Source organism: Haemorhous mexicanus, chromosome 2, assembly GCF_027477595.1.
Source record: "Haemorhous mexicanus isolate bHaeMex1 chromosome 2, bHaeMex1.pri, whole genome shotgun sequence".
Taxonomy (NCBI): Eukaryota; Metazoa; Chordata; class Aves; order Passeriformes; family Fringillidae; genus Haemorhous; species Haemorhous mexicanus.
The window spans coordinates 29,203,371-29,220,203 of NC_082342.1; the positions used below are offsets into that span (position 1 = coordinate 29,203,371).

At 46.5% G+C, this 16,833-nt stretch overlaps 2 protein-coding genes across 3 annotated transcripts in view; both read left to right on the forward strand.

Annotated features, from left to right (window-relative positions):
- Window positions 1-2,981, forward strand: part of CHD1L (chromodomain helicase DNA binding protein 1 like) — a 31,125-nt gene extending 28,144 nt beyond the window's left edge. The window contains exons 22-23 of the mRNA XM_059838054.1: window positions 12-120; window positions 816-2,981. Of these exons, the coding sequence (XP_059694037.1) occupies window positions 12-120; window positions 816-894 (188 nt within the window). The 3' untranslated portion in view covers window positions 895-2,981. The remainder of the gene's footprint in view (window positions 1-11; window positions 121-815) is intronic.
- A 4,948-nt stretch (window positions 2,982-7,929) lies between these two features.
- Window positions 7,930-16,833, forward strand: part of VANGL1 (VANGL planar cell polarity protein 1) — a 45,749-nt gene continuing 36,845 nt past the window's right edge. The window contains exons 1-3 of one of the 2 annotated variants that reach the window (XM_059838058.1): window positions 7,964-8,052; window positions 9,787-9,921; window positions 15,862-16,152. In XM_059838058.1, coding sequence (XP_059694041.1) covers window positions 16,070-16,152 — 83 coding nt within the window. In that variant the 5' untranslated portion in view covers window positions 7,964-8,052; window positions 9,787-9,921; window positions 15,862-16,069. Of the gene's footprint in view, window positions 8,053-9,786; window positions 9,922-15,861; window positions 16,153-16,833 lie in introns of both variants that reach the window. The other variant, XM_059838059.1, reaches the window with a different exon arrangement.

Sequence of the window (16,833 nt, forward strand, 5' to 3'; positions counted from 1 at the left end):
TCCCTCCTCAGCAACAGTGCATCTTCCACGGATTGGGTATGCAACAAAAGGCTTCAACTGGTACGGCACCGAGCGGCTCATCCGAAAGCATCTGGCAGCTCGGGGTGTGCCTACTCTTATGTATCCTTTTGGAGTGTGTCTCATTCTGTTCACCATCTAGTAGTGAAATGATCCTATAAATACCTTGGTAAATGCAAAACAAGGAAGTAAGGCGAGGCACAGATGCCACAGTCCAGCTAAAAAACTGGTTTCTCTCACTTTGCTGTCAGTATCCAGTATTTCTGACAGCATCCAGGTACTCAAAGACTTAGCATTTTGGGTGATAATGACAGATGAGTGTGATTCAGCATGCCTGTCAGGATTTGTTAAAACCAGGTGCTAGTCTTCTGTTGACAGCATGGACTTACCTGTATATGCCACATCTGTGGGGGGATATGACTGGAATTTCAGATAAATGGAAGTGACTCAGAAAGCAGCAAAAGTGAGAATATAAAAAAACATTACAATGTTCCAAACAGGTGATAGCCTGCTTCCTTGGCTGAACATGATGAAAGTTGGTGTGTTAGGACAGGCTTAGGAAGGCTTTCACCTTCCAGGAAAGGAAGCAGGTTTACAAGGAGGCTCTGTTTTGCCACTTCTCTTGGAAGACATGCATTTGCTATACTGACACTGTCAGCAGTTCCATGAAACCAAAAACCTGAAACAAAGACAAAAGTATTCAGAATATTCTGGCTGTCTTCCTTGTTAACTCTGTTAGTGGACACGTCGTCTGGTGCTTGTTGGCAATGGACAGCATTTCCTTGACTTTCTATTAGATACTACTTCTCTAGGAATAAAGGTTCTTCCTCTGCTTCACAGCCATATTCATCTTCAACAACAGTCTCAAAGCCATGAACATGAAGTAATTTCACCAAGAACATGCACAAAAAGTGACCATCACTCAGGCAGTCCATGTGCATTCATGTCAGAAACATGGGTTGCACAGCCATTATTCACACCTGTACCTCTCGCTGCTGTGACTGGCCCCAACATTTGCATGTTGTCAGTGGCTCTGGAGTGGAATGAGATTCTCTCTGGCTTCAGAGTCCAAAGAGGAAGGATCTTGGCTCAATCCCAGATCTCTTTCAGAGATGGAAAATTAAATTTTTAACTGATGGTCCATTGTTATCCCTTACATTAAGTTATTGTTAGGGCTTGGAATACAGTATTGTTTAGCGGTATTTCCCTGCTCCCTCACTCCCTCTCAAATTTCATACCTTATCTCACTGTACCTCTTTTCAATCAGCTTTTTAGTGGTTACCTGGCATTCAGTCTACACGTCTGCATATAGCTCAGCAGAAAGGAACCTGTCAACTGTATGATAACCACACAGGATAAACTGTTTAAACTCTTCTCATTTCTCAGAAATCCATTTGACTTGCATTTGTTCAAATATAAAATTTAGCTACCTAATCATGTGGTTATAGTCTAGCAAAATGCTGACCAGTGTCCTTGGGGAGGTCTGCAAGGCTGCCAAAATTTGAGACTGACTATAAATGATACCTTCCTTCTCCCACAACTCTTATTTCATTACGCAGGTTTTTGTTGCAGGTGTAGGGCAAAACCGGTTCCCTACTGCTGTCTAAAAAACTGTGTGAAAGGTTCCATGACCCTTTGATTCAATTTTTAGGGCAGAGTTTTTGATGTTGGCTTTGCTCTACTGCAAGAGAACCTTCCTGGTTTTCACACTGTTGACACTATTATTAGCCAACATATTTTTAGGGTGTTTTTTGTACAACCAGGCAATTAGTAGCTCTCCTAATAAGTGCTGTGACCAGGGAGACTTTGAGGTGCCAAACTTAATTGAATTTGAAGTTCATCTTCCAATAGGAAATCACCCCACAAGCAGTGGAAAGTATGTTCCTAAATATCTCTTTGCCAACATACATCTCACTGGCTGCGTTTACACTGCCCCTGTGGCACCATCTGCTTATTTAATAATTCCAGGCCTGCCATGGCTCCTCATGCTGACTGCTGTGCTCCACACGAGGAGAATGCCTCCTGAGCTGGATACTCTGTCCTTTACTCCTGGCTTTATCAAATATGAGATTCATTACCTCCTTTGACCCTGCTGGAGCTGAGGGCAGCCAGTGCTGCACGGCACCTCTGTGGGTACGACCTTTCTTGCAGCTGTTTCCAGGAACAGTCCCCTCTGCATGTGGCAGAGTGCCTGCAAGATCAGAGTCCGACTGAGGGCTTGGAGGGGTGAGAGGTGGTGGGTGGATGTACCTTGTTTTCCCCAGTCTCTCAAACTGGCCCTCTTCCAGCAGGCCGGCTGGTGGCACTGTTAATCAGCTGCAGCAGTTCACAGTGCTTCTCCAGCCTGGAAAAAACGCTCCCTCTTTCCCAGAATTAAAACACCAATTATGCTTTTTTTCTTTGGCAGCTTGACTGAACACATAATTTCAGTCTGCAGACTCAAGGCTCTGTTCTTCCACCTCTTCTTTTTCCTGCATGTTTATTGCCCTTTGTTAAAAGCTTTAGTTCCCAAGTATTCCAGTGTGCAGTCTTGTTCCTCAGCTTCATGCACACCTACGGGTTCTCTGGCCACCAGCTGCACATGAACAGAGGATTTGTCCTGTGTCTGGGTTCCCCAGAGCAGACTGAAGTAGTGTGTCTGCCCCCACTATGGCCAGCCATTCCTTTTTGAGGCCTCATACCTTCCTTGGTTCCAGCCTGCGTCCTGTGCCCCCCACCCTGCTATGACTGACTAGAGTTACAAGGGAGAGGAGGGCTCACTGTTAATGTCCCTTACCCCTAAGGTCTACAGGGAGCTGAGGTACCTGTAACACACAGGAAAAGGCATGGTATGTAACAGATTCTAGCCCTCTAAGTCAGGGGCAAGTAAATCAGGTTCTTGTCCTCTCTTGTCCTTTTCAGCTGTACAGATGAAATCTACCTTATTTTGTTCCCTTTAAATATACTTAGGAAATGCTTCTGGAGTGTGGGGACTTTGTTGTGGGTTTTTTGCTTTCTTTTTTTTTTAAACGATGTTCTTTAGTAGTCTTTAAATCTGCTGAACCCAAAAAAAGCTCTACCTCTGTCTGTTTTGAAATGGAAGTGAGATTTCAGCTGAATCCTGAACTGGGTTTTGCAGAATCTCAGCAAAGTAAAATTTTTCTAGTGTTGCTACCCACCACCATTTCTCTTTATTTGGGCAGAAATAATGTATTTCAGATAATTAATTCCTTAAAGGGCTCAGCAGCTTTTATACAAGTTGCTATACAAAATAAATGTGTCATGCTGTTTCTTCAGCTGCGCAGTACTATGCATTTTCCCTTTCTAAATAGCAACCACCCCAAAAGGGAAGGAAGGAGTTCTTTTGTAGTCATATCCCTCTGGCCTCTCTCTCTCTTCTTCCAAGTAAGATTTTTTTTGCAGCAGAAGAGCTGAAAAGTGGCACCTTGTGCATTTCTGCCATTGCACGTTTACTTAAACTTTGGATATAAGCTGCTGGAGTGAGGTCAGTGGCTGAGAGCATGATCATGCACAGCTCAGATTGGCTGTACGAGCAGTTTCATCAGATAGGACCTCTGAAGTGACATCCAGTCTCAGGAAAAAACTTTGTGCCCCGTGCTGGAGGCTCCAGCTGATGCTGTGTAAAAGCAGGCTGTAATTCAGAGTGACATTTATACTTGTGCTGGCTCAGCTCACGCTTGTGTTTCTTCACAAAGCATTGCCTCTGATTCTCAGGGCATTATGCACACAAATTTTCTCTTTAGAGGCCTGTAACTTGAGAATGATCTTTCCCTTCTATTCAGGAAGTAGTAAAAGCAATACCAAGCACAGAAATCAATCAGGTTTTATGTAGACATGTGATTTTGTCACTGAATTTTGTCAGAGACAAAAATTATCTGGATATGTCACTGTGTGTTGGAGAAGGTGGAGCTTGGATTTTGAGGAAAGAAGAAGACTGGTTTCCAAGGTGATGGAAAAAATCTACACTGAATTCAACCTCAGTATCTAAACAAAAATAGTGTATGTGTGTATCTCCAAACAGAGCAGCATCTGACCCACAAAAACCATCAACAGAAAAATATAAGGATAAGGACATTGAGTCATTTAAAAATAATTGAAGCCAAGGTCCTTGAGGAAAAAGAAAAGCAAACTTTTGAGCTGAGAGATGACTTAGAAGTGATGAACTTGACATACATGTCAAGTTGTGTGAAAACTCCCATCTCTTTACAGTATATGATCCTGGAAGAGAGAATGTAGACCTTTATTCAGATGATTTCAGTGAAGAGCAGGTTGCTGATGCACTGTGATCAGCAAATCAAAGTGTAAGACAGAATGATTCAAAACCCTAAAGGATTTGCCATAAGAATGGATAATGTCCCCCTTTCAGAAAGTGCCTCCTGTCTCTCTGGTTTTCTGTCTAACTCATGTTTTTCACAGTGAAAAGTCCAAGCCTGAGGAATGCAGTAGATGGATTAGTAGAATTACATATGAGTGTCTTCTCTAGAACACAGATGTCTGTATCATTTTGAATTTCCTGCAAGTGTGTGTATTTCATGTTGGACTACACCATCCACCCATCTTGGCCCTGGTCAAATGGTACTGCATTGGTGTGAAGGCATGTAGAGCCTTCAGAAAATGTGATGAAGACAGGAACTGTCTAGACCCTCATGTTTCAGGCAGGAAGAGAATGTTCCTGCTTGCACTTGTAAAATTTTCCTGTGTGTTTCCTCAAAGCTAAGGATAGAAACAACCCCCTCAAGGAGCTGTATGAAATGAGAATGCTAATCATGTTGCTGTTGAAAAAAAGCAAATCAACAGAGAGTTAGGGAAAGAGAGAAGTTACTTTTTGTAAAATCTGATAAAAGCTTTGGTTTTGGTGGTTTAAGCAGAAAATAATTATTTAATTAACTTGCTGAAATAAGTGCAGGGCATCTACTGTCCTTTCTCTTCTGCTTCCAGTGAATTTGAGGTTGCAGCAGTGACATTCCCATGATAAGGATTGCTTTTTTTTCCATAGAAGAGAGACAACTTTGGAGCAAATCAAAGGTATTTATGATCTCATAAAATGATCTCAAGTCTGCTATGGAAATGGATGAAGAATCTGAAATCATCTCCCTTTCTTGTGTGCCACTTCATGAAACAGTTTGCGCCTGGCTTCATATGGGTGCCCTAGCTCCTCACCTATATGTGTGTGCATCTAAGATCATGCCATAAAGCACGGCCAGATCATATACTTGAGCACTTACAAATCCTTCCTAAAACATCTCCTGGCCACTGTTCCAGCAGGAACAGGAAAAGATCAAGGCAGAGGAGAACAGAACAGTGTAAGTGTTTTGCATTACAAGCACACTCTGGACCAGAGACCAGCTTTGTTTGACACGGACATACTGGAGTCCACAAACATGATTCAGGGACTGGCACACCAGGAGCTGGGATTTTTTAGCTTTGAGAAGAGGTTTCAGAGCGGAATTGATGTGTGTAAATGTGTATCACTATGTATAAATACCAGTTGGAAGGGAGTAAAAAAGTGGAGCCAGACTGTTCTCAGTGGGACCTAGTGAAAAGAAAGGAGGGAACAGGTGCAAACTGTGATGTACAAAATTACATTTAAATGTGAGAAAACTCCCATTTTTACTATGCATGTGTTAAGCACTGGAACAGGTTGCTCTGGGAGCTTGTGGACTCTTTGTCTTTGGAGATATTCAAAACCCTGCCTGGCACAGCCCTGAGCAACCTGCTTTAGTTGACCCTGTTCTGACTGGAAAGACTGGACCTCCAGAGGTCCATTCCAACTGAAACAGTTCTCCTGTGAATCTGTAAGATCCATTCAGGTACCTTAAAGAAAACCCTAATCAACTCTATTTTTACCTATTCAGTAGTGTACAGGAGCACAGCACGTCACAAATTTCTGAACTATGACCCTACTACACAGGTAGCTTGACTCGTACAAAACATTTTCTCATGTCTCAGAGGTTTAAACAGATGATGAGAGATAAGCATGTGACAATATCTCAGAATCTCCCCCTGAGCCCATCTTCAGTTTATTCCTCCTTTGCCAGTCTTCTGTGTAACACCTTGACCTAGTTAGGTGTGAGGGGCTTCACTGCTGGGTCTAACAGGTATCTGCACCAGGCATGGGTGCTGGTTCTCGCTGAGGTTTGCGTACATCCCTAGCATCTCCTTTCCATGGGGTACTGCAACAAGTCCTGCTGCTCTAAACCATGGAATGAGTATTGAGAAATCCTCTATATCTTCTTGAGCAGCTGCTTGGGCAACATGGTAGGAAAAGAAATAGATTTAGTAGAGTTTCTTTGTTGCTTTCAAAGATGTCTAGTTAAAGATCTTTGGTAAAGGCCTCTTTCCCTTGCTGATGTTGTCCCCTGAGATTCCATAGCCTTTCAGGCAGGGCAGTATCTCCTCCACATGGCACAGGTAAAACCTTGCTCCTTGGACCAAGTCTCTGCCCTGCCCCAGATGTGTGTCCTGCTTAAGCTCAAGCCTGTTGTCTTTTGTCACATTTTGCCCACCTCTGAGGACAGAGCAAGCCCATCAGCCGTGGAGAGCCCTCAGCAGGCAGTGAGACTGAGGCAGGCTTTCAGCAGGGTGTCAGGTGCTTTTCAGGGCAGAGACAGTCCCTGGAATGCAGCAGAGCACTCAGGCCTTGGGCAAGTTTAGACACATGTTGATGCATAATACAAGATGGAGCCTATCAGTTGATATCAGACTCTTCCAGTCAGTCACAGGGTTGGGTAGGCATGTATGCCATGCAAAATAGGAGGTAATGTAACTACCAAATCAGAGAGATATTGAAAGGTTTCTTGTCATTCCTGATTGACTGTTTCATTGTGAAGTCATTCTGTGGGCTATGGGTGTTGAGTAGGGGGCAAGCACCACAAATAAAACTGTGGCATTATTTTGGAAAAAGGGAAGGAAGGCAAAGTGGAAGGAAAAAATAAAAGATGTCATCTACAGAAGCCACAATAATGTAAAACATACACTCTCTAATAGGAATAACTTCAGTTTCTTCTTCATTTGTTCCATTTGTGGCCTGGGTTGTTCCTGAGCAGTTCAAAAGTGCAGGACTGGAATCTAGGAGGTCTAGATTTTCTTCATACATTCCCATTTGCTAGCTCATTGTATGTCCTAAAAACTTAGGTATTTTTAAAGGGTAAGACAACCCAAAGGCAAAATGAAATAGGAGCAACATTTACATGTAGAAAAAGTGACTTGTGCTAACATAGGACTCTCCTGTTTCCTTCCCACCTGCCCAGACCAAGCAGTGCCAGGAATTTGGTGCCCAGGGTAGGCTTCGGGCAAACCAGGTCCTTCTCCCAGGTTGTCAGGAGGCCCTTCCTCACGGCAGTCCGCTTGTGACCAGGGGCAAAGGGTGCTGCAGCTGCAGGCTTTGGGTGGAGGAACAGACCAAGCCATCCCGAAAGTGAGGCGTTAGAGTGCCTTGGCAATAGACTTAGCCTTAGAGGAAACCCAAGGACACCGTAGTCTGGGATGAGATAGCTCCAAGGGACTGATCTTTCTCTTGGAGGAGAAGGTGACAGCATAGGACAGGCGAGGAGCTTGGCTGGGTGGAGGAGAGCTGCAGAGCTGCGGGGCTCATGGCCTGGACACCGGGAGCAAGGAGGGCGTCGATGGGGAAAGCAACGGCAGGAGATGTGAAGGAGCGTGTGTACGCCCCGAGGGTGCAGAGGAGGCTGAACTACGGGCTGAGGTTCAAGCGTCAGATCGGGCCTCGGGGGCTGAGTAGCGGGTCCCGCCGCACAGCCCACCAGGTGCGGCTGCATCAGGGCCCGGCTCCAGAGGGATTTAGGTGCCGGAGTCTCAGCAATCGTGAGGACGGCCGCTGCCAGGGCAGGCGAGCCTCGCCCGGGGGCGGTGGCTCCGGCGGGGGAGGGACGGAGTGCGGGGCGGCGCCGGGCACAGGAAGCGGAAAGCGGCAGCAGCGACGGCGGCCGCCGCCGGGGAAGGTGGCGGGGAGCGGTGCGGCGGCGGAGCGTCGGGTCGGTGCCGGCAGCAGCATGGGACGGCCGCGGGAGGGAGGTGAGTCCGTCCATCCGCCCGTCTGTCTGTGCGGGGCCGGCCGCGGTGCGGGGGGGCGATGCCGCTGCCCCCACCACGCCCTCCCGCCGCCGGGACCCCGGTGCTGGAGCGGCGGTGTGGCAGCCTCCGGCTCCCGCGCCCGGGCGCAGGGTCCGTGCCCGGCCGGGCGGTGCTGCTGAGAGCCCCGGCGGTGCCCACTGCCGGGCCAGCCCGCCGCGTCCCGCTGCCCTGCCCGGCGCTTTCCGCGCTGCGCGCTGGTTCCAGTGCCTGGGCGGTGGTGGAAGGCGGGCGGGGGCCTCCCTCCTGCCGGCCGGGACTCAGCCTGCCCGCCGTGAGGCTGCGGGGGCGGCGGGTCCGCAATCGCGGCATCCTGGGAGAAGCCGCTCGGTGCCGGCGAGGGCCGTGGGCGCAGCAGCGCTCTGGCTGCCGAACCTCGCCTGTGCGCTGTTTGTGCGAGAGGCTCCGCGCTGGTGTGAATGTTCTGCTGGTGGTGCCTTGCCTGCCCACGCCGTGTGAAACAAACTGCTCTGTGTTTGGGCTCATCCCGCTTGGCAGCACGGGAGGGGGGAGCAGGAGTGACGGAAAGGAGAGCTGCTGCGAAATAACATAGGGGATTTGGTTTTTTATTCAGAAGGTTGTCAGGGTGGTGAACTGACTCTCTTATGCCAAGGGTTGAACTCTGAATTGCAGAGCTGGTGAAAGCATAAGTGACTTGATGGCAGGATTTTTGATCTGAGGAGGCAGGTGGGCGATTCTGTGACTGTTTGAGCAGTGGGATTTTTTTGACCCTGCGTTTGTCGGTAATGAACTGCCCACAAGATCTGGCACCTCTAAAGAGTTAAGAAATGGAGTCACGCTGGCTGGAAGTGCAAATTAGGATGTTATGAAGTATATTCTGTGATATCATTGCCTCTGAGCTCAGCCTGACTTCAAGGAGGAGAGTTGTGGAGAAGGGAGCTTCAGCAGTGCTTTGCCACCTTTGAAAAGCTTCGTTTTGACCATGCTTGGCTCTTTTCCCCCACTGGGGTTTGGCTATTTAGCTGGCCACAGCTACGAGGCCAATGTTGGCTCACTGATCACTACAGTTGTTAATTTTGAAAAATAAGTGTGAATGGAGTCTTGTAGAAAGCCTCCTTTAAAAATGTTCCCTGTAGCTGAGATGTTGGAATAATCCCAGGCTGTACTCTAACCAGCCAGGCAAATGTCTAACTGCTCCCAGCTACTGACCAGCAGCTCCCAGTGGTTGCTTCTGGCCTTTTGGTTTTGGTTAGCAGTGGCAGTTGTTCCTGGTGGCTGTTGTCTTATGGGTATGTGCACCTGGAGAGGGCTTCCTGTCATTGTGGCACTGGCATACAGTACTAGGGCAACACTACCAAATGACTGCAGTTGTACTAGCAGAACTGCGTGTTGTGTTGTTGTAGCCTGCCTTCCTTACACCCCCACCTCTTGCAACCAAAGGAAAGGATGGTATCAGAAATGTGACTTTGCTGCTGCAGGGCTTGTGCTGGTGTGTGGGGACCTGAGAGGCAGACCTGAGTGGGGAACTGTGATGTCCAGTTCTGCTGGTGGGAAACAGTAAGCTCATCATGTTTCTCCATGTCTGATACCGTTGATTGGAAGAAGAAAATGAACCACTGTAAAAACGATCTTAGCACTTCTTTTAATTCCTCTTTAGCCTGTATGTCAGAATTTTCTGACTTGGGTCAAATTAAAAATCAATGGTTATTTCCTCAGGGGTCAACACCTTTGCCCTCTCTCCTTGCAAGGGCAGAATGGCATTGGACTTGTACAGATTTGAGCATGAGGGAGATATAGAAAGATTCCATTCTGTGGAGTCCCGCTGTGCTGTGTCCTGGGGATTTTCTCAAGGTCTGTAGACTTCTTTTTTGTTCTAAATTTAAATAGAAAATGCAGGCAGATATGAAGTGTGTTAAAAGAGGGAGTGCTCTTTCAGTAGAGAAACCTTTTCCAGTTCATACCTTTTAATGCTAACTCAGTATCTAAGTGCTGTGGCTGAAAGCAAATATTGAAAATGAGTTACAGGTGCTGCCTGCTGGGATAGGCAGAGTCAGCGGTGTCTTGTGAGACTATTTTCCCCGCTTGTTTTGGTTTAAATGTCAATATGGAAAACTGTATTCCTGTGCACAGTCACAGGTGCTCTGGTGTCCTGAGGTTGAGGCTGCACTACCTTGTGCCACGTTGCATGGCTCTGGGGTTAAGAGGAGCACAGAAGATCTGGCAGCATGGAACAGACCCATGGGTGAGGAAGCACGAGCATTCACCAGCCTGACAGGATGGCACTGAGGTGTAGTTTTTATGATTGAGTCTCAAATGCTTGTTGTGCTTCAGAAACTTGGACAGCACAGATGTGGCTCTTGGAGTGGGCAAAGGACATTCTCCAGGGAAGTGCTTCACAGATGGGCCCCATGTAGAGAGCTTCCAGCTGTGTAACAGGGGGACAAGAGGCTGGGGCTTACTGCTTGGAAACTCCACTCACTTGAGTGGTGGTTTTGCCTGGGTGTTTCTCTTGTCAGTTGCTGTGTTTTCAGACCTGTGTTGCTGCATGTTCTAATTAAACAGTGGATTGCTTCAGTAAACCAAGTGGCTTCTCTTTCTGAAATACCCATGTCATGGACTAATGGTTTTCAGCTTTGGGACTGGAAATTCCAGGGGATACTTGAAATCTTTCTGAGGAGCCTCTGAGAAGCAAAAGAAAAGAGAACCTATTGCTAAAGGGCTTGAATTTGCTGACTACTAAACAGGGGTTTTTTAGAATGAGGGGCTTGCAAATCAAGAGCCTCCACCATAGAGTAAAAGCCATGGCTTAGTTATATATATATATATGGCCAAAATTGGCCTTATTTCATGACATGCAAACATAAGTACAAATATTTTAGAAAAAAACTTGTTTCCCAAAGCTCATTGCCCGTTAAAACTGGAAGCCTTGGCTCTGTGAGTAGATGAGCATGGATGAACTTATGTGCTTACAGATCAAATTGCTGGACTGGGGCCTGCTCAGGAAATTCAAAAGCAAGAGGTTCCTGTGGCATTGCTCATAGGTCTTACTATGTCTGCAATTGAAGTTACGCAACTTCTCCTTTTCCTGAAGTGAATAATGGGAATGTGCTGCAGCAGTACTGTGCAGCCAGGCCAGTGCCGGAGTTGGAAAAGCTTCCTCACTGCTTAGCTGTCCTAATTGTTTTTACTTTTGAACCCTCAGCGCTTGAGGTTCGGTGTGTTTGATTTGCAAAGCTCTTCGTTTCACTAAATGAAGGGAAAAAAAGATTTCCCAGTGCAATAGCTCGTGGGCATCCATTACCCCGTAGACAGCTGGTGCTGTTTAACAAGTGAGGCTGACAGCGCTTGGAGCTGAATTCTGCGCACATCCTCACGGACACTTGTGGCTGCTTTGCGCTCCAGATGGCACTTCCAAATAAATACAACTTCATGAACTGACTGGTAAACCAACTCTAATTGATTGCAAGTTTTAAACAGAGCAAGATTCAAACTGTACAAAACTTTCAAAGATGAGCTGCTCTGGAGTTATTTGCCTCAACTTCACAGGGGAAAATCCATTGGGAAAGCATGGGATGTAAAGGGAGCTGTTGTTTGCGTTTGCCCTCTTTGATTTAAAGATGTAACTTGCTCTTTTAAATTTCTCTTGGGCTGGGAGCCAAACTGCTCTCCCTTGAAGACGATCACAAAGCAAACTTCATTGGAAATAGCATTGGGCTTCCAGTGTGGAAAATAGCAATTCAAAAGAACTCTTTTTGAGATTTATGAGCATATGAAAAGAGGGAGTTACAATGAGTTGTATAGCTGCATAGAAACTGTAATTACAGTGATCTCTGCAGTATTCAGGGGTAACTGCATTTCTTTACTGTCATACAGGGTGCGGCAGTCCTCCTTGCCAGCACAGGGTCCCAGAATTTACTGTGGGGTGCCCTTACCATTGTTTTCCATCTAGTACTTGGCTTCTTTCTGTCATCAGTGAGCAGGGGAAAGGCAAAGTGAGAGTGCTGGTCCTACTGGGAGCAAAGTTCTGGGTGTGCAGTTTATACAACTGTCGTGGTGGAGCACAGGAGGCATTCCCATCTCCCCTCTAGCTGTTCACTTGTGCTGCTATTCACCCTCATGTTGGTTTTGTTGTTTTGAGCTGTGCTGTGAACTAGGTCACGGAAAGGATCCGAGACAAAAGCGTGGCAGGGGGGCCAAAAAGGGATTTTTTGTTTTGTTTTCCAGCAGTGCTGTTTGCTTGCTGAGAATTGTGTTGACACAACTGAGAGTGGTGAACCGTGGTGTGGAGGTGGAAGCTACTTACACCAGCTTTCTTGTCAGCACTGAAATACAGTGCAACTGTACCCTCAGGCCAACAGAGCTTTGTTTCATGCAGGGCCAGAAGCTCTGCAAACAGACCATGCCTTCAGCAGAGTCCTGCAAGATGTAATGATCTTTTGTGAAGCCATTTTGGTTGGCTACATCATACTCTGAATTCACGCTCTTTTGTGAAGGGATGAGGCCCCAAATGATGGGGCTGCTGCTTTAAGCAGAACAGTTGTTCTTGCCCAGAAGGGTAGGGTAGGATTAGCAGTGATTTAGTAGTGGAGGTGTGTAAAGACTGCTTAGTTTGGATATGGTTGTGTTATGAAGGACACAAGAACAGCTTGTCTTCTCTAGGTCTCCTCAGGCTCTAGTAGTGGGCACTGTTGGGGTGATGGCTAATCCAGTGTTGACTTCTGTCTATACCATTGGGAAACCTCCAACCCAGAGATGTAGTTTAGCTTGTTAATTGTCTTTTGGTCCCTTCCTTACCTCTTTCACAGTAGTTTCAAAAGCTTTTGTGGTGTAAGGCTGCCATGTCTTCCTGCTATGAAATAGAGCAGCAGGTGGGTAACTGGCTTGGCATGGCTATAAGGAGTGTGTGTTTGGATTGTGCTCCTCCCTCCTTGACTAGGAGTGGTGTCTATCTAGCAATCCAGGCTACCCTCTGTTGGACAAATCTAGGAAGCCTTCTTGACAATCAGTCTCACTTGGGCACCAGGCAAAGCCAGTGGTCTTCTGCTTTTTGCAGCTGAGGTTGGGCAGATGAGTTTTGTTCCTGATTGGCCTGTGAGTGCCTCGACAGGAAGATCTATTTAGCCACTGGTGTATCCTGCAGTTGGGGCAAGGAGGAGGTGCAGAGTCCCTGAGTTCATTGTAGAATCATTTAGGTTGGAAAATACCTCTGAGATTACTGTTTTTGATGGTGATCCAGGAGACTTGATAGTTTTTGGGGGCCGCCTTGTTGACTTTTCACAGAGCTGTGTCAAAACGGCTGCTCTTGCTTACACAGAAAAGGAAAGTTGGCATGATCCAGCCTGCCCTGATGTTCCCGTGTTGGTGTTTTCTGCCTGGTGCTCAAGCACTGCTGTACCTCACTCACCATCAAATGGGCACTGCTTGTTCATGCTACCTGCCCAGGCAGCCTATGTATTTCCACAGCAGCCTCTACCTGCAGAAATGTTCCCAGAGGCCTCCAGAGGAGTAAGGTCCTGTGCTGATGGGGTGAGAGGGGTCAAAAGAGGAGCTCTATTCCCAGTCCCTGCCTCAGCTCTGATTCTTTTACCTGGGATTTGGGGGGAAATTCTTTTATGTGGTTAGAGGAAAAGGGTGAGAGTTTACACTTTCCTGGAGTGCTAGAAAAATATGTAACCTTCACTGATGTATGCCAGCAGCTCTCCTTGCTTTTCCTTTTCCTATAATGCCGTGATATCTGTAAAGGTAATGCCTGTTCTCAAAGGGACTCCAGTAACATCACAAGCAGCGGTTTAAGACTACAATAACTTGTCACCTTTTGTTCAGCTGAGGGTGTTTCTGGTCTGTGGTGCCTAATGACTGTAAAGTCCTGTGTAACCATCTCTTCATCATGCTTTTTGAATGTAAGGGGGTTGTGGCCTCATCTCCATTTATCAGAGGAAGACAAACACAGAGAAAGGATTTTTCTGTGTTGCCTAGCAGGACAGTAGAGGTAAAAATCAGCTTTAATGAGCCTATTGCTGGAGCAGTAAGGTACAGGCTGTGTGCAAATCTAGGGAGTTAACGAGTGTTAACATCACCTCCTAGGCTGGGGGATTTTTATTCTTGTTACAGTAATGATGCCATTTTCCAAACTGTGCTGTGCCTTGGCTTTTTTTAACGGTATTTAAATCCATCATCATTCCTTTCCTCCTGAAACCGGGCCTTATGGTCCCATCCTTATTTGTCCCTTCCATATTCTCTGAGGCACAGTATGCCCTTAGAGCTTGGGAATCCTGTACACAAAAGGTCCCCACGCCTTTCTGCTTTCCAAGAGCCCTGGAAAGCCCGAGTGTTGTGCAAATTCCTGCAGCTCTGGATGCAGTGGGGGTGCTGCTTTACTTTGTTGCAGATTGCACCTCCAGCCAAGGAACCCTGTGGGGAAGAGGCTTAGTTCTTTGGCGCTGCTTGCCTGTGGTAGAGCTCTCTGCTCTGCTGTGAGCTTCTGTGGAGGTGTTAGTGGAGGAATCTTATGGCCCGCAAGAGTAGTTGGCCAAAGCAGGATTTCTGTTGTCCCTCTGTCTTTGGGAAGGAGAGGGATGAAAGCAGTGGTTGCCTTTTGTTATTGCTAACAGCTTCAAAAACTGCTGTGAGCAGGAAATTACGGGGGGGATCTGATTTAATTTTAAAGTGCTCTTTGCCCACTCTGAAAGCATGGCATGGCTTTAGTGCTGTGTTGGCTGGAGGCAGCAGTTGCCTGGGCAGAAGGCATGTGAGTGTGCTCCTGTGTGCCACAGGAGGGCTGGGCTGTGCAAAGGTACCTCTGTCCTTAGCTGCAACCCTTCCCTCTTCCCTATTTGCATGTGTTTCCCCAAACCCGTGATTAACTCCTCAACTCCCCTCCTTTCCATGTCTCTTCTCACCTACTGCAGGATGTGGATTTGGAAAGTGGGATGATGTCTACCCTCTCTTCCCACAGGGCTCGGGGGTTTTGACATGTTACTGTTGGGAATTGTTCTAATGTTGGGAATTGTTGCCCTGCTCCAAAAAGCATGACCCTCTTCTGCCCTTTACAGATGTGACTTCAGCTGCTGTTCCAAGTGGAAGTACATTGTAGGAAGCATTGGCCCATATAAGCTAGATGTGATCTCTAATCGACTCTCCCCAGTGTTATTAGTATGTGTATATTTAGAGATGATTTTTAATAAAATTGAATTCTTTGAGGCCTGAATTAGCTTCTGGAGACAAAGGTTACAAAGAGAGGGAGGTGTTCACAGTGCCATTGATTGTATTGTAACTAATGCCTGCATAATGGGCACACCTTGCAGTTATGAAAACAAAGCAGGTTCAGGCATGGTGGGCTGATTCTCTCCAGCATTTCTCCTAGGGAAGTTGCTCTCACCCCCACCCCTTCCCCTTGTAAATAGGCTGTAATGCTGCTGTTCTGAAGGGGGGGGGGATGGTTATTAGGGCTGTGTCATGCAGGAGAAGAGATACGGTGTCAAAGCCAAGCCTGTTCATTTTTCTGTGGGTGAATTTTGGTAAGTAAGGCTGCTGTGCTTTCTCCAAGTCACTGTCCCTACCAGGTGACCTAGACTGTCTCTTCCAGCTTTTTAGATGAACTCTGCAAAACAGATGCACTGAATATTAATTTAAAGTTCTTCAAATGCACATTTTTCACTAGATCAGAAAGAGAGGCTGAGCAGGACAGGCTTGATGAGTGTGATATGTGGCCAGAGTGAGGGAATTCCTGCAGCAGGGATGGTGTCTTGCTTTGCTTAGAGTGCCCTTCCATGCCTGTTTCTCGTTTCTTAGGTCAATCGTGAGAAGCCAAGCACCCTCCCTCCCCTCCCCTCTGATCAGATTCCTTTTAAGTGAAGCTCACTCAGTCTCTGAGGACCAGATCTCACCGATGACTGGGAAGCAAAGAGTACCCAGGAAAGCACTTTTACTACGGATTCCACCTCAGGAGCACCAGGAACTCATCTTCTAAATAAAATCTGTGCCCCTTGGTGCACACCCGATGTCTGCTGCAATGGATACAGAATCAACATATTCGGGATACTCCCACTACTCAGGTCACTCCAAAAAAGCTCACAGACAAGGGTAAGAAAATGTTTGTTTTTAATTACTTACTGCTCTAACTTAGGATATGTCCTATGGGGAGAAAAACCTATAAGCCAGGATAAAATCGGTGGACCCACATGTCTGGAGGAGATACCTGTGGAAAGTCCTCGTCAGGAACAGTGAGGAGACTTGAAGCTGCTAATTCAGTGATATTCAACCTGTTGGATGCATGCTGGTGTTATGTGTGGCAAAAAAGATTGGGATAGTGCCGTCAGAAAGAAAAGATCACCTAACTCCCCTCTTAAAGGGCGAGTACAATATCTGGGGAGAATACATGTTGGACTTCCTAAACTGATAATTGCTAGTTGTCTTCTGATGCCATTTCTTTATTCTCTAATAATAAGGCTTCCTGCCTCTCCCCACCCCCCTCCAGCCTACTCTGTTAATGGTGTGTTGAGGTTTTTTTAAATAGAATTTGAGTGGTACTTGAGTCGGCAACAAGTCCTTTATCAGTGTTGATTGGATTAGAAGTCAGGCTTTTCTGAACTTGAATAGCAGGTCTTTTCTGTTGTGGTAGTTCAACAGCCTGAAAACCCATCTGCTCTGAAACTTCTGGTTATTTGGAAACATTTTCTTTTTTTTTTTTTTCCCTACATTATACTTAGTTTTAGATGTAAAATATGTGCCACTTACTGTTTGCAACTTATTACTGAGCTGGTC